Consider the following 25183-nt stretch of genomic DNA (forward strand, 5'->3'; position numbering starts at 1 on the left):
CAGCTAAACAGGTATCTCGTCAGTTCTGAGTTGACTCACAACTCACCTAAAGCACATATTATTGTCAACACACACACACACATACACAGGTATAAAAATATACATATATTTATTTAAATATATATTTATTATATATATATATACTGTATATATATATACTGTATATATATATATACAGTATATATACTGTATATATATATACTGTATATATATATATACAGTATATATACTGTATATATATATATACAGTATATATATATGTATATATATTTTTTTGATCGTATGCTACTAACCTGGTCAATTCAAACTCTAAAGCACCTTCGACGTCCACAAAGTAGCTGATTTAAAATTTTAAATCGCTGATGACGTCTCTGCCTCCGAACCAATCAGCTTGCAATAGATGTTTTGGCATCTCGCTTTTCATCTAACGTGTAATTATTAACATATGTTACACCTTAAAACATGTTAAAATTAGTTTAATAGGTAATATAAACAAAAATGACAACTTCTGAATCTGCATTTCAACGTCTTTAATTTATTTGTTCCAGAAGTGATCCCCCGAGTTTCGTCCACAGTGGTCCATTCCGAGTAGAACCCGGAAACCGGTCGAAGACAGCCCCCAACCGCGCTGCGTTTGACTCGACGGGAACCGCCTGAAAGTAAAAAGGTGACACATGAGTACGTCTCTTCTCTGTTCTTTGTATTCGGTCGAATTCGAGCCTTTTCCACTCAAAATAAGTATATAAAATGAGGTTTTCAAGTTGTTGGACCACACGTTAAAATGGTTGTGAGCTGCACCTCGTGCCACGTGTTTTCGCTCCTATAACTAACTGAATTAAAATGTCGTTTAAGGTTCACCGTCCTGTCCATTAGCCGAGCTGTTTGTAATTTTGCGATGTAGGTCATTTGTCAACGCCAATGGTGAAAAGGCGGAATTTTTCGCACACATCTTATGCTATGCTCCCCAAGGAATTGACATATGAAGACATAAAGTCTTTAAAATGGAAATGTAGTTACAGTAATGTTAATGGACACACAAAATGGCGTCCAGTGACACGACGTATGTTCCGGGATGTCTGCCTCTCATTTCTGAGGCTTCGGATTTGTTGAATCTTTAATTTTAATTTGTTTTCATTTTTGAAATGTACAATATTGACAGTATAGTCCAATGATGGGCAAGTCTTATTCTTCATCAACCTGCCAAATTATGATGATAATAAAGATTATTCTTATTTTAGGAGAAGCAGGATATAAAATGAATTCATTGAATTATATTTTTAAATTATTCCTTCCAGTGACAGTGTTCCAAGATGAGCGTTGCCAGGACACTTGGCGCAGGGGACGACGCCAGTCGGGGTCCCTCCTACACGGTGCCATGTGATGACTACGTTCACGTAGTGGAGTTTAGCCCCTTCACGTCAGGCACACCCGCCTCACTGCTGGCCTACGGCTGCAACCAGTATGTGGTGGTGGGCACCTGCCTCTTCCAGGTGAGGCATTGGACATCTCTTTATTGTATTAACACATTTCTGTGATTTCCCTGAAGATATTTACAGAATGTGGTTAATCTGATCAAGTTTCTGGAGCCTATTCAAAGTTGTACATTGGCTTAAATCGTCAGTGTCATTCCTTAATTTGACATCTCTGACTGACAATCATGTTTTGCCTTTGTTTTTACAGTATCTTCGGTTTTCCAGTGATGGATGATAAAAATGTTTTTGTTCTGTGGATGTTAAAGCAAGTGAATTCTGAGTGGGGGGGGGGCAAATTTGTACCCACCTCCCCCAATCCTCACCATGAAATATTCCCTCAGGAGGAAAACATGAACATGGAGGGAATCGAGTTCAATGTCCTTCGTGTGTTCCATCACGATTCACGAGTAGATACGCTCGCCTGGAGCCCGGAGTCCCGCCTGGACAGGATTCCCACAATCAGGTACCGGGGCTTTTCTTGACTCAAACTTCCAAATGTTTGTGATACAGGCTAGTGCCGCCCCATCCATCGCCGTGGTGTCATGCTGGAATTTGCAGTTACAAATATGACCCACAGCTAAAAAAATAAATAAATAAATAAATAAAACCCCAAAACCTTTTTTTTTTAAATCAGGAAATAGCACACTGTGATATTGACTTTATTTCTCAAATGTACAGTAATAACATGGTGAAATGAAATGTCAAGAATTAAAAGCTGTATCCTGAGTAATTCAGTGCAACTCTTGGTGCGCAAGGCTTGACCGCAAAGGTACAATACAATCGTCATTAAGACACAAATGAAGACGACTTTCACCGCAACAGTACTCTTGGGATTCAGTCGACTGCACTAAAAGTCGTGCTTTGCAGGGGCTCACGAATACATGCCTCTGAGAATTGCTCTGTTGTCCGTCTACGTGTTCATGTGCCATTTGTGTCTATAGGTCTGTTCCTTACAGGAACACATGCATTGTGCGTTGTCATTCAGCTCGCGAGAGGCAAACTTGTGTGGTTGTTTTTAAATAGACGTGTAATAGTCAGACGCAGGCAGCCCCTGGATATTCTGTGAATGGCGTATTGAAGCCATTCACGTCTCCGTCGGCGTTACGTAAGCGCACATATAAGATGTCAGACAAGCCTCGCCGTGTCCAGGTCATGATTATTCATTCATTCATAATTCCATCCAGGACAAGCAGCGGCTGTGTTGAAGTAGCTACCGCTCGCTGCCAAGGAGCCGCTAACGACGCAATTGTTCGACAAGCGCGCTTTCCCTTCCACTAATTGCCCGGCCGGGTGGGACGGTCCCGCTGTCCAAATGTCGTCGTTGCGTAACGGCGAGGCCCTGCGGCGTTCGCACCACCGCAGGCCAAGCCGCGGCCAGGCGCTGTGACGTACGCGCGTGTTATTGCGCGGAAGACTCGGCGCTCGGGTTCCATCGTCGCGCGTAAGCTGCCAGGAAAGCACTCAGGCAGGGGCCTCGCGCAGGCTGCGAGAGGCCAGCCACATTCGGAACAATACACAACGCCGTCCAATGCGGGAGATGCGTTCAAAAGAAAATAAAGCTCACTTTTGACTTTTGGTGGACATATTGATCATTTAATATTTGGAAACAGAGCCTGTGTCTTATTCTCTCTCTTTTTTTGATGGGTATTTTTCCTGGTATTTAATCCATTAATATGGAATGTATAACCTCTTGAAAAACATACACAATTACCCTATGAAATATAAATCATGAAAGGGGAAGTCAAGTCCAACATTTTCTTGACATTCAGATGTCATATGTGCCCCCACCTGTTTTCTGGGTTTGGTCATGTGACATTGGCCTTCCTCACCTTGATGTCATTTTCAGCCGACAGCAAGCGGCAAATTGGCCGCCCCCTGAGATGGATCAAGACAGGCGGATTTTTCTGCGTCTTTGGTCTTCCGCCAACGTGTACGGACCGGTGGCGGCGCATACAGTCCAATGCATGATTGGAAAGAGATTTTTTTTTGACTTGCCTTCCCCGTCAAATATGTTGGAATATGTTTTTGATATCCCGAGGGGAAATTTAATTCATTCTCTACCTGTGTTGCGTTTTTCCAAAGAATCCACCTTGCCTCAAAGAGGAGATGACCAGGTGTTGAGTCATTGAAATAAAATATTCGTCTTTTTCTAAGCTCACGGCACTGAAGACCCGACTCCAGTTTTCCCGATTTGGACCCATGCGCGTTGGTTGGACTGTGGTGCGGCACTCCGCCTAATAGCAGCTTTATTTGAGCTCGTCCCATTGTTTGACATCCATCACTTTGCTTTGACAGTCCTCCTCATAACATCCTAATGTGCGGCCCGCGCTAATATCCTCTTGTCTGATTTGCCGCGGCACGCCTTGCCAAGTCCCACAGTTCGCGTGTCTGTGTGTGTGTGTTTTTCCTGTCACGAGCCAGTCAGTGTAATTGTGTGAAAAATAATGCAGCACCTGATTAGAGGGAAGCGGAGGAGGGAATCCTTCTTGTTTCTCTCCCCTGTTTACATTAGTGCGCAATTACAATCTCCCTTACAGCCTTATCCAACATTCTACCACAGACACACAGAGGCATATACACAGAGTACATGTTTGGTGTGACATGACTCTCTTTTTTTTTTTTTTTTCCTCTTCTTCCCCACTTTTGCTTGTTTTTGTGTCGTTTTCACACGCCGCCTCCCGTGTCTTTGCAGATTTTGCACGGCCGCCCCCGACAGAAAAATCTGCCTGTTGACGTCGGACCTTCAGGATCGACACGAGGTCAAGGTACGGCGGCTAACACGCAGGAAAAATCAATCAATAAATAAATGAATAAAATAATAGAATGGAGAGTAGTGCAGTTCGGCAAAGGGAGGTTTCCTAAAGCCAGCTGTGTGTTTTGTTTGACATTCCAGGCGTACTGTTTTTGTGACGCTTTGAAATCACAAAGTTGTACTTGTACTCAAGTACACTCTTTACTCAAGTACACGTTGTACTCAAAACACTTCGCAAAACGGCATTCTCGAGTAAAGGGAAGAGAAATGCCATTTACCAGTTCCTATTTGATAATGCGTTTTTTAATAAGAAAAATAGCTTTGTAATATTGTACTTTTTCAAAACACACTTCCTTCTGGTGTGTGTGTACCTTGGCTACCGGGGGGCAGTGTAATACAGAATAGATGTACGGGGTACTCACAGAGACGGCCACAGCTCCTCAATAAGCTGCAGTAATATTAGTTGTTCTTTGCCGAGGATAAAGAATACGCGCCACTTCGTATTGTTGTGTCTATGTGTATTGATGCACCGTTTTTGTGAATTGCGAACGATTGCATTTTTTAAGTTTGTCATCCATAGCATTTCATTATTAGCTTAGCATTACCGACAGGCTTGTGAAATGGAAAAAAAACTGCATTGAGGGAAGCGAAGGAGGCATAGTTTCCTCAAAATTCCCTGGAATCTCAAAATGTTTCCACTGACGTCATTGGCCACAGTGGGAGAAGCCAGAAAATTCCCCCGCGGAAGTTGTCCAACCTGACCATGCGAAGTTTGCGTGAATGCCGTATGCTAACGCTCCTTGTCTTGTGTGTTTTTCATGAGGTGATGGAGGGCCACAGCAGCTACGTGAACCATTTGGTGTTCGAGCCCACCGAAGGGAAACAAATCGCTTCCGTCAGCGATGACCACACTTGCAGGTCCGACTGGCTTTTCTTTCCTTTTTTTTTTTTCCTGTCTTTCTTTCCGCTGCATACGCTGCAGTACGTGTGTTCGGGGCCCCCGGCTTCTGGTTTAGAGTTCTGTTCTTCTTCTTCTGTTACGGGTTCAGAAAGTCCCGGCCGTTTTTCCACAGTGAAACGTGACGCTAAGCACAACACGCTCCGCTGTGACCGTGCTTAAGCGCAGAGCTGTTTTGCGAGCTAATTGCTTAAATATGGAAACCCAATTAGCCGCAGAAGCCCCCAGTCCCCTCTCTTTGAGGACGAGCTGCGTCATGAGCAAAAAACAAGCAAACAAACAAAGAGAAAAAAAGAGCATGCAAGGAGCAGTAGCAAGGGTCACCTCCGGGACACGCCCCCAGAGAGGGCCCCATGACGGCCTTTCTTGGGCTTGTCAGCGGCTTTTTAGATACTTGTTTTGCTGCTAATGTTTCCATCCACTCTCTGCCGGAGAGCAAAACCACAGAGCAGCACATGACACATGGGGGGGGGGGTGGATCAAGCGCCCTTTTTTTTTTTTTTGCACCCCAAGTCAAACTAAACCTTCCAATCTACCAATTTGTGACTCGTTCTCTCTGGTGAAATGTTACTTTTACGAGTTGTTTGGGAAGTGTGTTCGTCACAGTTATCATCTCATAAAGTCAAACGGCTATAAACAGCTGAAGCGATTATGAAAATGAAGCGTAATTCTCTGGTCAATGCGCCTCCAAAATTCAGGTCGTCGTAGCGCGAGACTTGAGCACATCTCATGAGATTTTGCCCCAGAAGACAAACAATGGTCATGAGAATAATAGCTTGCATTTATGTGGTGCCTTTGAACAGAGCCGAGGACGATTGTTCACTGCCAGCTGTTTTACAACGCTTTGATTCATCTGTCAAGAACCACAGAATATCATGTTCTGGGACAATATGAGCACTGAACCTACCAAAAGACACTTCTTCTTTCACCAGAAGAAAAAAATATCTTGCATTTTCCATTCTTTCATAATCAGCAGGAGAAAATGAGCCCCCCCCCCCCCCAAAAAAAAAATTCTGACCAAAAAGGCGATCAGAACAGTGACTTGGTCTCGAATAATATTTTCTGCTTTTGCAATCCCTCCCAAAATAAAACGGCAAAATAAAGACTGATGCCAATCTAATTTATTTACAAATGTACAATAGAGAAATGCACTTTTATGTCGAGTGTTTCCGTGCTAACTCAAACATGTTCCGCGAGCTGAGGAAATGACGGCGGCGTTTGCATGGCACATATGACTTTTTTGAAATGCGATCGCGGTTTATCATCGCCGTGCCCCAGCAGCTCTGGGAACTCAGACTCTCACGTCGTCCTCCTCCTCTTGAGACTTTAGACTTGCTGCATGCCGCCCTGACAAGCAGTCGGTGGGACAAAGCGCCATCCCGAGAGCAAAAGGGGTAATGACATGTTCCGGCTGGCATTCTGAGGTGACTGAGTTCACTGTCAACAGCTGACAGCCACCTGCTTCTGCTTCTGCTGCTGCTGCTGCTGCAGCACGGTGCAACTCTGAGCCACTTTTCTCCTCTTCCAAGGCACTTCAACCACATCCGCTGATGTTTTTGGAGACGTTGTCTACTCAAGTGGCCCAATAACATGACACATTTCAGCACTCTGAACAGTTTGAATCCATATTTTGAAACAAGATTCACTGCCAAGTTGCTTTAATTGGACAAATTGGATTTTTGTTGACAATTTTTTTAAATCACGGTGCCTGCATGTGATTAAAACCCAGATGTTGGGGTGTTCACTATTCAGTACTTTTTGCACAATTGTTTGACGGCATTCTTCAAAACATGGCACAGTCGTTTAAATGAAGTTCACTTCTACTCGTGTGCACTGTAGGTTCATTGTGATTAATCTGCCAACTTTGTTGTGAGTACTGCTCATAGTTTCTCTTTGGTATGTAGTACATTTCCATGTTTTCTTGCTCCGACCTCAGATGTCCTTTGGAGCGTTCTGAGCGATGTAGCGTTCAGCAGGTCAGCGGTGTCGTGTGTCTTCTAGTTTTTTTTTTCCCCCCCTTCTCGCTGTTCATGTTTGTCCACGGAGCCCCGTTTGAAGGGTAGCGCGGTGGACCGCACTCTGGCGCCGGTCGAGCAGTGTGCAACGGTGCTTCTCCTTGGCTGGCGCTCTGAGAAAATCAGGCCAAGTCATTGTTTTGCTCCTGTGGTCCTGTGTGCGTGTGTGTGTGGGGGGGGGGGGCAGCCAGGAATATTCTCGCTGGGGTATAAAACTAAAGTATTTAGTGACCGGCCTCGGCATGAAATGGGGCATATCCGCAAAGGGGCTGACCTGGGAGGTCCTGTGCGAAGTGTCCTCCACCAGTTCGCGTCTTGGCAAGTTCCCCTGTGCCCCCCCCCCCCCCCCCCCCCCGTCCAATTTGCCCTCCTCTCCACCTTTCCTCATTCCGAGGTGGTTAACCAAAGATCCATGTCCCTCGGAACCACAGCACTCCTCCTTTCTAAGTCCTTTGTGACGTCTCTTTTTGTGCGTGCGTGTGTTTCTTAGCTGCTTTTGCTGTCACAACCCCCGACCCCTTTGTGATTGACATTTTCCAACTGTAAAAGTAACTTGTTCTGCAGTAAAGCCATCAAGTCCACAACGGCGCTCGACGTCCAAATGGCTGCAGCGCTTCCAAGTGTCATCAGCGCCATAAAATGGAAGTGCCCGTATCCAGAGCAAAAGATTTTGGCTGGCTTTTGAACCATTCTAGCAAGGAAGTCCAAAGGGTTTTTTTTCTTTTTTCTCCCCTCTCTCTGAGGACCACATACAGAAAAAAATCAACTTGTTTATCAAACATGCTTTAACCAATTCAAGCTAAAACAAAGGTGTCTATTGTTTAACTTTAAAACATGATGTTGCAAATCTGAAAAGATTTGTAATCAACATGATTAAATGCTTTTAAATAAGTGTTGCAGTTTGTATTGTGAAAAACACAATACAAGCTTCCAACGGTGACCGTGTTAAAGGTTATTATTAGATCATGCAGCAGCCCACTAAAATGTTTGGGACAATGCATTTCCACCGGTGCAAAATTAGGTGACGTTGTGATTTCTCGCAGGGTGTGGGACCTGGATGGAAACGAGAGCGCCATTTTCAGACTCCGCTCTCCTGGTATCAGTGTGTGCTGGCACCCGGAGGAAGTCTTCAAGGTAGGCGCCGTTAACTATTTCATGCACATTGGACAGCTCATCACAAGCATTTGTCTGATTGTGACGACACATGGATATAGAAGAAGCGGTTTTGCATATTTCAGGAGCTCGTGAGTTGCCGTCCTTTGTAGTGACTCTGAGGTCTATGTTGTGGCTCTCAGCTGATGGTGGCGGAGAAGAAAGGCACCATCCGCTTCTACGACCTGGTGAGCCAGCAGGCCATCTTGTCGCTGGATTGTGGCCAATCGCCACTCAGCGCCGCCGACTGGTGCCTGGCCAACACCATCAAAGTGGGCGCAGTGGCGGGCAGCGACTGGCTCATCTGGGACATCACCCGCTCCAGGTCACGCCCGGGCTAACTGCGTCGCGCAACCTCCACTGCCGACAACACCAAGGGAACTTGTGGTTTGGTTTTGTTTCCACCGATTCACAGCTACCCCCAGGAAAAAAGGCCGGCGCATCGAGATAAAGCCCAGCAATTCAAGTAAGAAACATTTGCTGCCCAAAAAATGTCCAAGGAGGTATTTGTACCTGCTCGCGCCGCCTGTTTTCACCCTGAACCAGCAACTCCCAGTCCCACTTATTTCACGCACAACACAAGTGGAAGAACATAACTCTTTAAATACGCTTCCTACGGGATTCAGCTGTTATGTTTGCTCAGCTGATTCTTTCGAGTACAGCCTGTTTTTAAGGGCTGGGCGGAGAGTCGTAACCTCCTGTTTATGTGCTGGATTTAGTGCGGGTAAATTGAAAAGAAAGGTGCGACAGCGTGAAAATACGCACCAAAGTATTTCGTATTTTGGAGCTACTGTATATCAACCCGGTGCTCGTGGACGTCAGCCTTCTCGACGGGCTCCTCCTATTTGCATGAATAGCAGGTAAATATGCTGCCACCCTTGAACTTTTTTCCAACAGCATGGATGTAACTTTTAATTAGTGAGGAGATACATTTCACCATTAAACGTGTTGGTCTTCCCGTGCCAGGTGGTCTCGAGCCCAAGAGAACCTTTTCGCTACCACCGGATGTCCCGGAAAGATCAGTAGTCAGCTGCTGATCCACCATCTCGGCCACCCGCAGGTCAGTCACGGATCAATCAGCTTTCTATTCTTTTTTTCCGATACAAAGTCCAAATGCGGGCAGACTAAATCAAGATACCACTCAAACACACATTAACACGTATAGTGATTACACCTTAAAAACAGTTTTTCTACATTTTCTATTATTTGTATTAGCTTTTAGAATTGGTTTGTACTAGGGCCCGGCCGATATTAGCCCTTTTTGAATCGGCAACAAAATCTTTTTTTTTCTTTTGAACCCAGCCGGTGACAGTGGGTTCAGTGCCGGTAGGCTCGGGCCTCAGCTGGCACCGCACGCTCCCGCTCTGCGTGATCGGCGGCGACCGAAAACTTTGCTTCTGGGTGACGGAGATGTAGCGTGTAGCACGTGTTCTCGCCTGTGCTGCTGTTCTTGTGGTGGGTTCAATAAAATATTTTTTCTCAGTAGATGTGGCGTGTGCACGGAATTCTGTGGACATGTTGTATTCACTTATTTTTCCCTCCTCCCCCCGGCACTATTTTTTTTTTCTGACTCTGGTGTCAGCCTCACCTCATCTCTCTTTCCCGTGAGCACTGACGTGGCAACTTCTCCGCCAAGGCTTTTCACACAGCAGAATTTCCTCACACTCCACACGAGTGAGGTTTTATTGCCTAGGCACATTGTGGTTTTCTCCCCCGAGGTGTGCAACACGCTTCAAACTTCCTATATCTTCTGCATTTTTTCCATCCCCCAGTGTCATAACTCATGGCGATATACGGTTAGCTCTCGGCCAGTCAGGTGCTTGGCAGAATATCATCCGGCTGAGGCGCGGTGTGGTTATCCAGGCGCTCGCACATAACTCAGCCTGCACCGTTTTGGCCCGCTAAGTTGTGCCAAAAGAGCCGCAGTTCAAAGGCAAGGCCCCTGTGCCAACGCCAGGCCGCCTCGCCCTCCATCCATCCATCTTGCCGATTTCCCGGCATTCCCCACCCCGTGACACATCCTGAAACGGAGAAATTTGCTGCATATTTGCAAGATCTCCTCCACGCACTGTTAAGCATAGAACCACCGCAGAGAGGCTAAATCATCCATTGCCTTGTGTTCAATGCAGGGCAAGTGTGTTGTTTTACCTTGATGCGGAAAAAATAAACCCCGGGCCTTTCGGTGAACTGAGTAATCTACAGCGTGCCAGTGACAGAAACCTGGGGGATCCGAATTTGTCCTCTACTTTCGTGCAACGGTGTTCGTTTCCAGTTCGGAGGAACTCTTTAGATTTGAAATAAGTGTTTCTGCAATCATATTGAAAAAAGAATCAGTCCCGGTCGAGGATTACTCGCCCTTTAATCCATCTGCACCAAGGCGCTGCGTGGTTCACGGTCTCCCAGGGAATCATCTTCCTGTTCTTGACATCTAATTAGCCTCCGACGACGACGCAAGGCCTTTATAGACCCTTCGCTCTTCAAAAACCAGTACGTCAGCCTCGTATGTTTCTTGGCCGGGGTGCTTCAAACCGCCGCCCGCGAAGCATAACATGCTACCGCTCTTCGCGTACGTCCTTTTATGCTTGAACCAGTCCAATGCGGTCACCACTCGGGTGTTTGCTCTGCTTCTGGGGGCAAGAGGTGCCAGAGCAGCAGCTGAACACAAGCCAGTGAGCCATAATGGTCTGTGCACACTCTGAATTGAATGTTTTCCAAATGCGATCAAACCTCTCTTTGCACACTGAGATGTTTTCTCCCCCCTGAAATATGAGTTGTGAGTCTTGCAAGCGCTGCAGGGCTGCCACAAGGACGCCATCTCAAGGCTGAAGGGAGGAACTACATGGATGCATGTAAGTCATGACCTTGTTTCAGCAAGCCTTCATTGATCCTTAAAAATCGTACTTTCTACTAATTGCTGCCGGTATTTTTAAATTTATTTTTTTCATCTTAAAACTTTAAGCTCCACAAGAGCGGCGGCGCTAATGAACAACATCATACGAAGGCGCGGAGATTAAAGCTCTTTGAGGCGGGTTTTTGGTCTAATCTCGCGTCCCGTTTGCTGTGAGTGTTTTCCCACGATGACGTATGAATATGTCAACAAAGTAAAGTTTGGAAAGCGGAGGCAAGTGTCCTCTTATTCGTCCTCCTGACGCCCGACTAAAAACTTTCATCAATGTGATATGTGTGACTATGTGTGTGTATATAATGTATGTACTGTATGTATGTTTGTGTGTGTATAATATATATATATATATATACTGTATATATATATATATACAGGTACAGTATATATATATATACACAGTATATATAGTGACCTTGCAGGAGGAACCGCTACAGCCCAACACACATGGGAATGCAGCATAGTAAGTCTTTATATACTACATGTACCCGCATTTATGATCCTCATTGTTTATCATTGACTCATTCCTTGCGTTGTCAGTCAGGATCCTCACAGTGAGTGTATGTCCTTTCGTTGAACTTGTGCGAAGAGGATTTGTTGACTGCAAGCCTCAAAGTGTTGAGAAAGGAATCATGAACTTCACACGCGTTTCACAGGACTCAGTGAACCCACCGACCCGCGCTCCATCTGCAAAGGAGGCAACCACGCCAAGCCGGCTCGGGATGTCCATGCAAACACTTCTGCTCAGAGTCAGGATGATACAGCCTTTTGGGATTTGTGGCTAGCCGCGCTGAGCGCAAGAATCTCGCTCGATCTCCTAATCGTTGCCGCGGAAACCTGCTGCGCTTTGGCCCTCGGGCAGACCCGCATCCTGGCCGTGGTTTCTCTGGGATTTGTGGCTTTGAAAGCCTCGGAAGCAAGGATTGAGGTTGTGTTTGACGTCGGCCTTGCCTGCGCTCGCCACTCCCTAATCGCTCTTCTCTTCTTCCCGAGCTTCCCGTAGAGGCCAGTGCAGGGTTTAAAACAATTGGCCATGGGAATTATTGGAAGGCTTGGGAGAAAGGCGGCTGATCTGAGGAGCTGACTGTGTTGTTAGTGGAGTGATGACTATCGATCGGCGTTGTTCTGATGTCGCCTGAGGAGATCAGAAGCCTGAACCGCGGTCGGAAGCTCAAAGAGCTGCCCGTCTCCAGTCTCGGGAGGAAATGAAAGCAATAGCACTCGCTGCGGCCGCGAGAAGCTCTTGGTCGACTGTGAGGTCCCGCTGACCTGGCCCTGTCGGCCTGCGAGGCCCCTCCGTTGGCTCCGACTCTGACCGGCGGAGGCAACTTGATACTTAAATCATTCATAATGGGCTCATTCTCCCTGCTTAACAACACATGCAAGTCAACGCCTTCCAAGAATTTCCCGACATGGAAATTGTCAAGTTTGGAGACAAACGGCCTGTGAGCAAGTGTTGCTTATGTAGTGCTCTGGTCCTGCTGGCTTTTTCCCTGACCATGTTGGCAAAAGAGACACTGTCGCAAAAAATAAACCTTTATTTCTTTTCGCAATACCGTGTGTACCAGGGACAGCAATTTGTGGCAAGTGAACGGCAAACTACGGCTCTCGTTTTGAACGGATGTCATCCATCTCCAGTCGATTTGTCTGCCCGTGTTCTCAGGAGGAGCCTAGCTTCTCCAAGGCGTCCTGCAGTATCTTCAGGTGGTCTCGTGTCTCGCATAGGACAGTTTGGATCTTGCTGGGCTCATCCAGAACGTCCACGCTGCAGGTGACGGGCTCATAGCGCACGGCGAATGGTCGCTGAATGGTTGTAGAGTACTTCCTGTGCACGGAAACAGAAGCCGTTGGGTGATTGTTGCATTAGAAGTGTGTCCTGCGAAATGGTCGCAAGGGAAATACCGCAATTTCATCTTGGCATCCTCGAAGCTTTCCGAGACATAGTAAACTGGCTGGTAGCTTTGGTCCTGGTAGGGCTGCACGGCGGTCTCCTCGGGATCGAAGGCCTTGTACTCGGGTTCGTTGGACAGGGCGTACTAGAGGAATGGTCGGCGAGCGTCAAGGCACATGGAACGGAAAGAATTTTGCGCCCTCCTGAATATTGTGGATACTCACCACGAGTTCTCCATAGGATGAGAGAAGTCCTGCACCGTAAGCTTTCACTGTCCCATTCTGTTTGCAAAGGCCAAACTCCACAGTGAACCAGTACAGCTAGTTAAGAAGAGGCAGAGCGGATGCAGCAATTAGATTTTACCACCAGGTGCGGCTCAAATCTCACACCAAAACAACTCCTCCTCCTCCAGTAGCCAAAAGCCTCTTTGGAATGTTTCCATACCAAGATTTTCATCGATCCGAGGATCACCATTAAGGGCAATAAATCTTACCGTAGATAATTTCTCAATGTCTTCTTGTGATGCTCCGAGCGAGGCCAATCCAATCTCCTGTCAGTGACCACACCCGTCAGTGGCGTTTCAAGCAAAAGAACTAATGAATACGATGCGCCGCATACCTGGGAAAACTGGGCAAACTCTTTGTCTGCCAGCATGGGGATGTGACCGAGCAGCTCGTGGCAGCAATCCCTGCGAGAGGAGATCAAACATCCGTAAAAGGAGCAATCCGGGGGGTGGACAGGACGAAGCCGGCGGGACTCACGGCTCGGGAGAGTGCATGGGCGTCGACGCGTGGCGGATATACTGCGTGCACTGAAACACGCGGAAAGCCAAACTGGCGAGGAAGTCCCTGGCGGACAGCAGGCCGGCAACCGGACGCAGCTGGAATCCTGTTTTTCCTGGGGAGGACCACATTTTCATCTCAAAGGCGACAAAAGCTTTGCACTGCGCAGCTGTGTTTGGGACCGGTTCAAGAAGAACTCGTCTTCTCTGCCCCCCCCCCCCCCCCATCACTTATCACTTGACTAATCTCGTACTTTTGAGAGGTGTTAGCTGACACCCATACGAAGTGAACAGTAACGACAATCTGGCACTTCCGCTCTTCTCTGAAGACTTTCTTCACACAATTTGGGCTGCGTCTGTTCAATCGCGCGCCTTTCTTTGTGCGCTAAAAACAGAAAAAGGCCTCCGGCTAGTTGGAAGTCTACAATTGCTGCAGTGAAGAATCCGGGATGACAAAGGATTCAACTCCAACTTCTGACGGATTTATTCATCAATAAATAGGTGTGCACCGTCGGCCAGCTACGACTAATCCGTCGCCTCCCGTTGTGAGTGGCTGTGTTTATTATTCACCTTTGAGGAAGGCAGAAATGTCTCTGAGCTGAGGGATGCGCCCCTCGCCATAGCCGCATTCGCTTTCCAGCTTCTGCAGGCCATCCAGGAACTGTCGGCACGCCAGATTGGGGTAAACGCTCCGCAGCTTCTTGTATACCTCCCTCCTTTTTGAAGACAGTCTTGGTTTAGGTCACCTGCCATCACTTTTCTGCCGCCGTCAACAGGCGCGTGTTCTCTCACCATGTGGATGTTTCTTCTGCTGTGTACTCCACCTCGGGCAGCGGGTCACCCCTACAACAAACCGGACAAAAGGAATGAACAACCGAGTGGCATTTAGGAGGTGCTCTCCTTTACCACTCACTGTTTGTATCTGTAGGCCAGCTCTGAAATGAAGGCTCTGCGCTTTCTGTATTCTGGGTCTGTGTAGCCCTGCAACAAAGGTGACACCTTGTTTGTGCACGCTTGTCTTTTCCGTCGCAAAGCTGACGCAACCTTTTATTGGGCACTCACTGGATGGTCCTTGTCCATCTCCGGATCAAATTTGGTGATCAACAAGTTGCATCTGTCCAGCTCCTTGATCTGTCGAGGAAACCAGGGGACTGCAATGGAGGTAAAAGAAGCAAATTGAGCTTCTTCGCCAACCGGATGTACCAACCCACTCACCCGCTCTGATGCAATACGCACCTTTTTCCTCTGGGATGGACCTAACGTTATCCACGACTCTCTTGAGTGAGTTGACAAAGACCTCGAGGTCAGAGCTGTGCACCTCGCACTTGACGAAGAATTCCAAGTCGGATGTGCTGTTCTTGGACCTTTTGCACGGCCGGCTCTCAACATGGAGGAGCTTGGCGTCGAACATCTGCAAAGATGACAAACACACATTGTTGAAATAGTACCCAGCAATCCCCGAATATTCCCGGTTCACCATTAGTACCTCAAATACTTTGCCTGTCTTGAAGAACCCCGCATTCTTCTCGTTGCTGAGGTTGAACAGCACGTTTAGGGTCACTCGGTCCTCCTTCTCCTTAAAAACTTGCCCGTCCACCCCCCGTGAGGTCCCTGGCTGACCTCCAGCACTGCGCTCCCGCCGGGCATCCTCGATCAAACTTTGCCTTCGGCCACCGATGGATGCCACCTGGCATGCGTTGCTGTCAGTCTTCATGGTTTCAAGATGTGCTCCGGTGTGAGCCCCGAGCCGTTTAAATAGCGCCTCATCCGTCGGCTGAATGCAGATGAGTGGGTACTCCTGTTTTCTTTTTTTTTTTTTTTGCGTCACAGAGCCAAAAGTGAGTCATTGAGCAGCCGCTTGTAACTGAACATCACAGTGTGATAGCCATTCAACCGAAACAGGTCTTCATCACGGGTTGCATCAATGTTACGAAAAATAATTCATGTGAGGAAAAAAGGCTGTGTATTTTTAGCCTCGCTGGTTGAATATAGCACAGGGGCAACACAACTTTCTACTGTTGTAAATAAGAGACTTTTTTGTTAAAATGGGACAATGGTAGACCACAGTATTAATATCCTCAGTTTATTAGTTTCATGCACAAAAGTAGGGAGGGGGATAGAATTAAATGATGCAAATCTTGTACTATATGTAAAATCACATCTTAGTATATATTACAAAACAGTATTAATGGAATAGCTTATTTAGAGCACAGCGACATTGAGAGGTTACACAGGATTCGCTAAAGTAAAAGACAAATAATATTCTTTCTTATATCCCGTTTATATTGACGTGTTTTAATACAAAAATGCTAATAGGGGAGTATAATAAGTTTCGGGCCAGTCAGTCATGACGTCACTCCAATTTCTTCAGGGCTTCGCATAATTTCCCCATTTCACCTGAAACCAACAGAAGAAAAGCACGTTAGGAAGCAGCGTATCAAAATAAAGGCCTGATCGTCCAGGATGGGAACTTGCTCTTGATGCTGTTGGCCAGATTGCTGAGCTGCTGGGTGTTGTCCAGCACCTCCACGCTCTGGGTGTACGGGTTGTAGCGCACAGAGAAGGGCCGAGGAATGGTGCCGGCAAACTTCCTGTAAGGCCCACACAGGCTCGGTGACTGTCGATCGTACGCCGCTTGCTCAAGTGTAGGAATGGTCGACTCTCGGGTGAAAACGTGGATTGGAGTTCAACATACGTACCTGACTCTGTCTTTGGCATCCTCAAAGCTCTCTGCGACAAAGTAGACCGGCTGGTACTCTGTGATTGGGTATTTCTGGACGCTGGTCTTCTCTGGGTCAAAGGGAAGTAGTTTGGGTTTGTCGGTCAGGCAGTACTGCAAGACAAGCAATGACACATTCGGCGGCTGCTCAGACAGTCAATGAGCCTTGTGATTCCTGTTGAAAACAGGAAGTGGAGTACGATTACGGCCTCTGCCCCCCCCCCCCCCCCCCACCGTGGACTCGTCTGAGCACACATCCTCTGGTGATGCAACGTGTGAACACTGTAGACGCCCTTTCGGCCCACCTGCCGAGCCACTGAACCACATTCCCGCTCCCCGCTGGCCAGGCGAAGTCAGTGACACATTAAACCCAAACGGACCACTGACCCACTGCCTGAGTGCAGAATCCAACCCACCTGCAGCTCTCCGAACGACGACAACAATCCCGCTCCAAATGCTCTCGTGTCGGAGCCCTGCTTGCACAAGCCAAACTCCACGGTGAACCAGTAGACCTGATGCACAAGCGAAGGACCGTTAACCCCTACTCGATTGAAAATCTTAAGTTTGATGCGGGAACCTACCGTCGCAAGTTTCTCAATGTATTCGTCCGGGGCGCCTAGAGAAGCCAGACCGATCTCCTGTTTGGAAGAATAAAGAAGAGAAGCCATTGAGACGCCAGGCCACAGGTGTGGGGGCAAGATTTGAACCCCTGCATTTTTTTGACATTGCCTGCAAGAAAAAGGAATTTGACATCCCTGCATTTAGGTTTTTGGTCGGGTATTAAGATTCAGAGAGGAGGGAGTCTGCCCCAGGGCCTTTTTTTTTTTTTTTTACCTGGGAGAACTGGGCGAAACCTGAATCAGCAAAGAGCGGGACATGCCCCAGGAGTTCATGGCAGATATCACTGGAACAAAAAAAAAACTCCCCCTTAATCCTTCGTGACAACTTGTGTCGTCCAATTGGACTCTACCGCCCACACTTACGGCTCAGGTGTGTAGGTGGGCTTGGAGCCATGGCGGATGTACTGCGTGGAATGGAAGACGCGGAAGGCGAGGCCGGCGAGGAAGTCCCGGGAGGAGAGCAAGCCGGCAACCGGGCGAAGCCGAAAACCAGTACAGGCTGCGGAGGGATGGAGGTGCGTCAAAAACATCAGCTGAAGAAATGACCAAGAAGATGCAACTCACACTGCAGGAAGCGGGACACATCCTCCAGCTGTGGGATGTTGTCCTGCCTGTAGCCGCAGTATTTTTCCAGCAGCGGGAAGACTCTGTTGTGCTCACGGCAGGCGTGAGTTGGGTACAGGGTCTTGAGCTCCTTGAATACGGTACCCCATGTGACCTTTTCGTCCTCTGTGTACTCCACCCGAGGGATGGGCTGGCCACTGAGAGGATGAAGACGCAAACTTGAAGCACCTGAATGGCCAATTGCCAATCAGTAAAAAGTACTTTCAGAAAGACAATTACGCAAGGGAGGTACAAAGAGCCCGTCGACCGCTGAAACCAAGTGATTTCTGAATCGGGAATATGCAAGGCAGGGGGTTGTTGTGCAAAAGTTCTTGTCAATGATTTTCAACGATTTCAGTTGGGTGTTCCTTCGCCACATAAAGTGTGGAAGCTAACGGTAAGAGTTTTTGATATAATTCCAAGTGTTCAATTACTGTCTGTAGTTGTAGGCGATGTCGGCGAACTCCTTCCTGCGGCTGCGGTACACTGGATCTGTGAAGCCCTGGTGAGCAGACACACACACACACACACACACACACAAACAAAAGGGGAAATCGTGTTAGATCTCCCAAACGATGGCCAAACGAAACCCTGCGTCCTTTGACGGCATCACGCGCTCGGTCCCCAATGAGAGCATGCAAATGTGCATTCAGATGAAGCCTTTGTAGAGGGGTTTTCAGCTTTATGATGAATATATTTCGCTTTAATGATGGTGGCAAAAGGGAGCAATTATCTATAATTATAGGGGCCCCAATGAAAGCAGTGACATCAATTTGTGCGTTTCCATGAGAATAGGCGGCCTGTCATCTCTCGCAGGCCCCGTCTTTCATTGGCCGCGTGGGCGTCGGAAGACAGACGGACGCGTGTCACAAATGAGTCACAACTTTACCGGGTGATCGGCATCCAGCTCCGAGCCATAGCTGAGGATCTGGTTGGCAAAGCGGTCCAAGTCCTGAATGTCGTTGGGGAACCATGGCACTGCAGAGCAGAGTTTTTAGGTCAATGAATGAGGGCGATACGTTAGTGATTCTGGTTCCTCGTCTTTCTCAGGCCGTTGTAAATTGCCATTTTGAGGGATTACCCCTTTCTTTCCCCAATTTCTGTTGCGAGCATGAAATTTGACTGGCATGTCTGTTATGAGTGAACCCGCCCAAAAAAAAAGTCCCAAAAATCTATTATCTGGAAAAAGTTTTTCGGTCGCTGCCATGTTTTCTGTGACTGGTAGGTAACTGGTCATATCATTGCTGTCGGTCAACCATTGTGTGGCTGGAGCGGCGCAAATGGATATTGATGATGCAGGCGCGCCTTTTGGCCCGTTGGACGTCACGGTGTCTTGGCATGTTGACACTGGGCAGAGCGGTGCACACAAGCCATCTGCTTGTTGTGCTTGTGATTTATGACCCTCAAAGACACTCGTAAATTTCCATTCGTGCCATGTGGTCCAAAGGCCTGAGGCTGCGCGGAGACAATGAGGCTCTAACAAACTTCCCTCGCAACCGGCCCATGAGTTTCGTCTCATCCACTTGACCCCGGCCGGCACAGCGGCCGCATCCCGACAGGGCCTGTCAGTCTTGGCCTGCTCTAACCTCGCCGTGTTCCCTATGGCCCAAGTTTGGACCCGCCCGGGAGGCACACAGAGCGCCCCTGTTCCCGCCAGGCCTGTTGGTAGTGAGGAGCAAAACTAATGTCATTCTGGAAACAACTAATAAAGGGATCAGCGCCGGGGTGGCGAGCCACCCGTCTCGTCGGTGACGATGGCTGTCCATTAGTGAGTGGAAACGCCACAACACGGCTCCTAAACAGAACAGACCGGCTTGTTGTCGGCGGCCCTTTTACTTCCTCTAGAGGCCACTGTGGCCCACCGTAATTTCTGTGCAACTGCGCGCCACTGGCTATCAAACCTCTGTCCAAATCCCAGCTTTTCCAACCATGGCAACCTGCGAGTCTCCCTCCGCGAATGAAGATGCTTATTCGTCTCCGGAATACTTTTCAAGGCTCTCACCGGTGTCCTTCTGTTTGTTGCGTGACAGCTCGTGCACCTGGCCGCTGATCTGCGTGCGCAGGCATTCGATGACATCATCCAGGGCCGGCGAGCAGTTGGAGTCCACGCTGATGAAGAACTCGTACTGCTCCTGGCTGACGCGCGACGGCCGGGACTCAATGTGCGTCAGGTTGATGCCCTTCTCCTGAAAAACGGCGCCGGGATAAAAAAATTGAGGTGAGTACACTTGCTTGTTCGAGTGCCTCGTTGCACTTCCCTCATTTGAGCACAAGGTAGCGGTGTTGTACCCTCATAACCCCCCCCCCCCCCCCCCCCCCCCCGTCAGGTTCCTCTTCTTGCACTTGAACTCGGTGTCAGTGGAACCTTAGCTCGCTTACGTCTCTCACTTTTGTATTGATTGGCCGGCGTTTGATGGAGAAAAAGAATAAAGCGAGAGCGATTCAATCCCTAGATATAGATATATTTTTTAAATGTTTTTTTCTACGTTTCTTAAACTCGAGAGCGAGTCAGTTTGGCCCACAACAAACACTAAGAGGAAAATGTACAAAGTGGTTTTCCAAACTGAAGGCGCCAATTATTGTTAAAGTCAACATTTTATCCTCGCCTTCATTTTTCCCAAAGGGGTTAAAGAGTCCTCAGACACAACAAATAAAATTGTAAAAAAACAAAAGCAAAAAACAAGCCTTTGGAGAAACTTGGATGCAAATCGATTGCTGTTGATTTGCATTCACTTCTGGAAAAAACAACAATTTTTTTTTTTTTTTTTTTTGCACTTTCAGTTCGGAGAAATGATGATGATCTGATTGATATAAAAATGATTTATTAGATACAATCACATAACGGGGTAGGACTAGATAAGTTTTTTACTTCTTCCTACTAACTTGAACATAATAACTGTGTTGTATGAAGATTGATTTCTTTCTTTTTTTATCTACCTTATTTTCTGTCAAATTATTACTGTATATATGTTTTATGTTCAATAAACAAACAAACAAACAAACAAACAAACAAACAAATGATTTGTACTTTTGCGAATGTGACGTCCTGAAGTTGATGATGGGATGCCAAATCTGTATGGTCGCTGCTTATCCTCCCTCAAAATTCTCAGTCTGCGCACACATTGAGCCAATTTGCGGAGATTTTCCATGTCGCCGAGAAACATGAAGTCATGAATATGACTGGTGCGGATGTTTAGGAGCCGCTGGAAGGCAACTTTGCGTGGTATACGCAGCATATGGTAGAGGGTGTATGTGGTGCTCTCTTTTGCGATAGGCCGATTGGAATGGGAGGGGGCCTCCCGTCATTGCCACATCTGGTTCAGATTGTCTTGATCGCATCTCCCTGAAAGCCATGCGCGCCGGCATCTCTCCCAAGTCCCCAGAAGAATAATAATAATAATAATAATACATTTTATTTATAAGCGCCTTTCAAGACACCCAAGGACACTTTACAATAACAAAAAACACAAAACAATACAGGTTGAGTGTGACGCTCCTGAAATGCTTGTCCATGCCAGAGGACGTGCGCAGTCAGTCTCGCTCGTCCCCTTGAACGTGTCCGACTTGAATTTGGATTTATAAACTTGAAGTCAGTGCCGCGTCAGGTTGGAGAACGCACGTCTCTGAACTTTGGCCCGGCCCCGGTAGCTTTGACCGCCCTCATCGGGGCCAAGCCGTACCTCGTGAAAATCAAAGGAGGAGAATTGTGAAGTCTTTGCAATTGAGGTTTCCAAACAACTGCACATGGGCAATCGGTGGATTTGTGAATGTGCTGAACGTGTTCATTGTATCGTCATTCCACAGCGGTTCTTCATCAAAAGCCACAAAGAGCCCCAACTATGCAGAAACGGACCATAAACGATGCCATATGAAACACGCCGCACGGGAAACACGAAGGATCGCAAGCACGGTGGCTCACATGAGCGGTGAGCGCTTGAGAATTTTCAGACTCGGTTCTTTGAAATTGATTTTCATCCCCTTAATTTGGGGATGAAACGGTGACACAGTCGTACGCGCGGATTTTGAGCCGCCTTTGGATATTTTTGAGATCGAGTTGAAGACCTCATCAAACCATTCGAAGTCATGGGGCACTTGGGCTGTTTTATGGAGGAGGCTCAGGGGGAGGATTGGGAGAGCCTGAGCTCATAGGTCCAAAGAGGATGTGTTTCCATTTAACAACTACCGCCCCTCCACCCTATGCATATACACCCCCCTCCCCCCAAAATGCAATAAACACAACGGGGGGGGGGGGGGACATATTTAACAATTTTAACTGTTGACTCCTCAATGTTGTTTTAGCCTTTTATTTATTTTTTTGTAAGTGCGAGGCCCACTTCTACGTGCGTAACCATGACACTGCTGATGATTAAATAAAAAGTGCTGCCAATCCATGTTGATTCGAGCAAAAAGTCACGTACGCAGTCTCTGCAAATCAATAAATAAAACGGGGTCAGGCATCGTCATGTTGGCGTCGTTGACTTTCTGAGCACAGGTTAATACAGCGTTTTATGCTGTAACAATGACAGAGCATTAAGAAGTCGTACTCATAGTTTACGATGGATGCACTTTCTGGTTCTCAAACTTTTTACACCAGGAGCCACCTCAACAAGGTACTTGGCTTTTCACGTACCACCATAATGACCGGCATTGAAATACAGTCACTAGTAGGCCTGTGTTCAACAAAAACGAATTTATTTATTTTTGACAGGAAGATTAACCTTAAATTCATCAAACTGCACTACCTGCGCGATTTCTTTCTTTCTTTCTTTATAGCGGGGTCAGTCAATACTGTACTGTATGTATTATGGCAACGTATTCTCAGGCGCCGTGCTCTCGAGTCACGATGGACAACTTGAAGCAGCAACGTTTTGGAGTCACCTTCAGCCTGGCCGTGTAACTCAGTGGATCGATGCGAGATAAGCGCCGTTTGTTTAGTCATGGGGCCACTTGGAAAAGGTCGCTCCAACAAAAAACAAGCCGGGATCCACATTTTGACGGCGAATGATCAGGCCTTTACTACAGGATTGTTTTTGGTTTTTTTTCTTTTTCTTGGGCTAGTTCACATGCTTACTGAAGTCGGGACAATTTGGCTTTTGGTCTTGAATGCCACCGCTGAATCACATGAAAAGTCAGCTGCCGCATTCTCTGATGATAATTAGGAAGGAATTTACCTCCATAGGCCTTACAGTTCAAAATTCTTTTTTTTTTTTTGTTTGATTTTCAGTTTCAATCGAGTTTAGCGCAAAGAAAAAAAAATCATTGCGGGACTCCAGACAGCCTCTGAATTGTCACGCAGTGCCCCTAAAATTTCAGACCGCGCAAATAAAGTGTTCATCTACTTGCATATGCGATCAGTAAATTTGCTGATCTCTCTTATTAAATTCATCAATACTCTGGGTTGCGCTCCACACTTGAGCCCAGTTGTCAGCTTCTTTCTTGTCCCGTGTTGTCTGTTTCCTTGCAGGAAATAAAGTCGCTTCCCCCCCCCCCCCCCCCCCACACACACACACACTGGTCCCTCGCGTGGAACAGAGGAATATACCTCAAACAGTCTGAGCGCTCGTGCCAAGGCGCCCACCTCCTCCTTCAGTGAGAAGATGCAGGAGACCACTTCGTTCTTCTTGCTTGTCTCCTCCTCCAGGTACATGGAGCCGCGCCGCTTCTGACGACCAAAACAACAATTTGTTATGATTATTTTTTCCTGCTGACCCAAACCGGCATCTGCATTTATGTTTGGGGAGAAGCCGGGGAATCCGACGGACACCCCCCGAAGAACCAAAGGAAAAACCGACTGAACCACAAACGTTCTTCTGTGAGTCAAAGCATGAGCTCATTGTCTGATTTCATCAGCTGTTTTGCCACAGAGAATCCGCGGACATTCCGGCCATTGTCCCCGGAATATTCAAGGCCAAATGCCCGTTCACGGCCATTCAAGTTCAGAATAATAACAGCAGTGTTTGGAAAAACAAATAATGATATGAATCAAAACAGCTTCTATTTCCGTACAGACGGACAGCTGCATTGGACAAAATTAATTTCTCTTCCCCAACAAAACATGAAGACAAATGGATCGTTTGTATTTTTGCTTGACAGGAAATGAACAAAGGTGGCATTTCCTTGTGAAAACCAGGATTGCTGGGCAAAATTCCACAATCCCAGTTGGGGAACTTGACTCCACAGTGGCGGAATTGCGCAATGCCGAGCAATTCTGACTGGTGGACAACATGCAACTCAGGTGCGACGCATTTGACAGAGACTTATACAGTAAAACAGTTTAAAAAAAAACTAAACAAAACACAAATTCTATCACGGAAAGGCACGTTTGATACACTTGAAAATAGAACTAGAGTTGCACAATTTTATCCTGGTTGGTGGACCTCATGCAGCACAAGTATGAAAGGCTTGTCAGAAACAAAATATTGAAAGCAATGATTGAACTTTTTTTTTTTTTTATTTTGCCGTGTGCCGTCTAGAAATAGAAGCTACTCGAATGATTTTCTTTGAGCTCGACTGACTTTTTTAAACTTCCTGCTGAAACGCCCATCATCCCATAAGACAGCATTTTGACCTTGTTTAACATTCAAAACCTGTTTTTCCTATTTGCAGACCTACCACTTTGTCCTGTTCATTGGGCTGGGCGTCCTGACCGGAGTTCCCGTTGACCCTCTTGTAAGCCGCGTCCATCTTCTCTGGCGTGCAGGTGAGCTGCGCGTGTTTGTGTGCGCAGCCTTTGCTAGATTCTATTGCGCGGGGCCGCCACTTCTTATTACACATCGGGTCACGTGACTCCGCACACATTCGCGCGCGCGCACACACACAGCCCTCTGCGCTGGCATGTGATGGGATGCCGCTTGTGAAACAGACCTGCGGTGGGCCCATGTGGCCCAGCTGTTTGCGCTTGTGATGATGGTGGTGACCTGCAATTTCAATTCTCGTGTTGGTTGGTCTCGGGAGTCTCAAGGAGACCTAAAAATGCCAACTTCCGATTTGGGCTTCAAGGCTGCTCAAACTCACCAAGCATTTAAACAACATTGACCAAGTTTGTATTTACTTCATGATAGAATTATAAATGAGGTACTTAAAATGTGGTCTTTGAGGACAAAAAGTTGGCCTGCTTTTGATTTACATGTTCAAGATTCCAATAACATTTGTCGCAATCATGGGGCCGTTGTAAAATGCATGAAATGCAATGTATTTCTTTTGTTATTTCTGGAATCTTATGAAATGATCGGTAAATTGACTTTTTAAAAAAAAACATACACACACAATACACTATTGAAATTTTATTCTGCAATTGGTCATAAATATTAAAACACAG

At 47.0% G+C, this 25183-nt stretch overlaps 4 protein-coding genes across 7 annotated transcripts in view; 2 read left to right on the forward strand and 2 right to left on the reverse strand.

The window, feature by feature from the left end:
- Positions 1–553: 553 nt before the first annotated feature.
- Positions 554–9834, forward strand: nup37 (nucleoporin 37). 3 transcript variants are annotated; one of them, XM_086103741.1, is made up of 11 exons: positions 554–667; positions 1296–1490; positions 1814–1935; positions 4165–4237; positions 5048–5142; positions 8241–8331; positions 8493–8674; positions 8765–8815; positions 9069–9209; positions 9316–9409; positions 9652–9834. In XM_086103741.1, the coding sequence occupies exons 2-11, from the start codon at positions 1311–1313 to the stop codon at positions 9763–9765; spliced, it is 1143 nt and encodes a 380-aa protein (XP_085959867.1). In that variant the 5' UTR covers positions 554–667; positions 1296–1310; the 3' UTR covers positions 9766–9834. The 3 variants fall into 3 exon arrangements, with proteins under 3 accessions (XP_085959867.1, XP_085959869.1, XP_085959868.1); XM_086103742.1 differs by having other exon boundaries at positions 596–678; XM_086103743.1 differs by lacking the exon at positions 9069–9209.
- Positions 9835–12774: 2940 nt separating this feature from the next.
- On the reverse strand, positions 12775–15835 carry th2 (tyrosine hydroxylase 2). The gene is made up of 12 exons (XM_086103508.1): positions 15410–15835; positions 15160–15334; positions 14986–15074; positions 14837–14904; positions 14716–14766; positions 14494–14639; positions 13904–14039; positions 13761–13830; positions 13636–13692; positions 13367–13462; positions 13154–13287; positions 12775–13076 (listed from the first exon to the last, which is right to left on the reverse strand). The coding sequence occupies exons 1-12, from the start codon at positions 15635–15637 to the stop codon at positions 12911–12913; spliced, it is 1416 nt and encodes a 471-aa protein (XP_085959634.1). The 5' UTR covers positions 15638–15835; the 3' UTR covers positions 12775–12910.
- Positions 15836–15990: 155 nt separating this feature from the next.
- Positions 15991–24645, reverse strand: pah (phenylalanine hydroxylase). 2 transcript variants are annotated; one of them, XM_086103507.1, is made up of 13 exons: positions 24478–24645; positions 23408–23527; positions 19868–20051; positions 18755–18843; positions 18300–18367; positions 17827–18023; positions 17626–17761; positions 17477–17546; positions 17224–17280; positions 17059–17154; positions 16623–16756; positions 16399–16514; positions 15991–16320 (listed from the first exon to the last, which is right to left on the reverse strand). In XM_086103507.1, the coding sequence occupies exons 1-13, from the start codon at positions 24637–24639 to the stop codon at positions 16277–16279; spliced, it is 1473 nt and encodes a 490-aa protein (XP_085959633.1). In that variant the 5' UTR covers positions 24640–24645; the 3' UTR covers positions 15991–16276. The 2 variants fall into 2 exon arrangements, with proteins under 2 accessions (XP_085959633.1, XP_085959632.1); XM_086103506.1 differs by having other exon boundaries at positions 17059–17280.
- itfg2 (integrin alpha FG-GAP repeat containing 2) overlaps positions 23522–25183 on the forward strand; it is a 39156-nt gene continuing 37494 nt past the window's right edge. Inside the window, exons 1-3 of the mRNA XM_086103509.1 lie at positions 23522–23677; positions 23959–24100; positions 24472–24565. The gene's annotated coding sequence lies outside the window, so the exon portion shown is untranslated. The remainder of the gene's footprint in view (positions 23678–23958; positions 24101–24471; positions 24566–25183) is intronic.

The sequence above is a fragment of the Hippocampus guttulatus genome, chromosome 22, assembly GCF_054856545.1.
Source record: "Hippocampus guttulatus isolate MCC_2025c chromosome 22, RoL_Hgut_1.0, whole genome shotgun sequence".
NCBI lineage: Eukaryota > Metazoa > Chordata > Actinopteri > Syngnathiformes > Syngnathidae > Hippocampus > Hippocampus guttulatus.

What these genes read in the sequence shown, in the direction of transcription:
- nup37 (XM_086103741.1), top strand. Translation starts at nt 1,311, where the DNA reads ATGAGCGTTGCCAGGACACTTGGCGCAGGGGACGACGCCAGTCGGGGT. An exon ending in GATAAAGCCCAGCAATTCAA is followed by an intron (nt 8,816 to 9,068) that starts GTAAGAAACATT and finishes TGCTGGATTTAG; the next exon opens with TGCGGGTAAATTGAAAAGAA. An exon ending in CCTATTTGCATGAATAGCAG is followed by an intron (nt 9,210 to 9,315) that starts GTAAATATGCTG and finishes TTCCCGTGCCAG; the next exon opens with GTGGTCTCGAGCCCAAGAGA.
- th2 (XM_086103508.1), bottom strand. Translation starts at nt 15,637, where the DNA reads ATGAAGACTGACAGCAACGCATGCCAGGTGGCATCCATCGGTGGCCGA. An exon ending in CTGGCCTACAGATACAAACA is followed by an intron (nt 14,767 to 14,836) that starts GTGAGTGGTAAA and finishes GGTTTGTTGTAG; the next exon opens with GGGTGACCCGCTGCCCGAGG. An exon ending in GCAGAAGAAACATCCACATG is followed by an intron (nt 14,640 to 14,715) that starts GTGAGAGAACAC and finishes GTCTTCAAAAAG; the next exon opens with GAGGGAGGTATACAAGAAGC.
- pah (XM_086103506.1), bottom strand. Translation starts at nt 24,639, where the DNA reads ATGTGTAATAAGAAGTGGCGGCCCCGCGCAATAGAATCTAGCAAAGGC. An exon ending in AGCTGGATGCCGATCACCCG is followed by an intron (nt 18,368 to 18,754) that starts GTAAAGTTGTGA and finishes TCTGCTCACCAG; the next exon opens with GGCTTCACAGATCCAGTGTA. An exon ending in CCCACCTACACACCTGAGCC is followed by an intron (nt 17,547 to 17,625) that starts GTAAGTGTGGGC and finishes TTTTTGTTCCAG; the next exon opens with TGATATCTGCCATGAACTCC.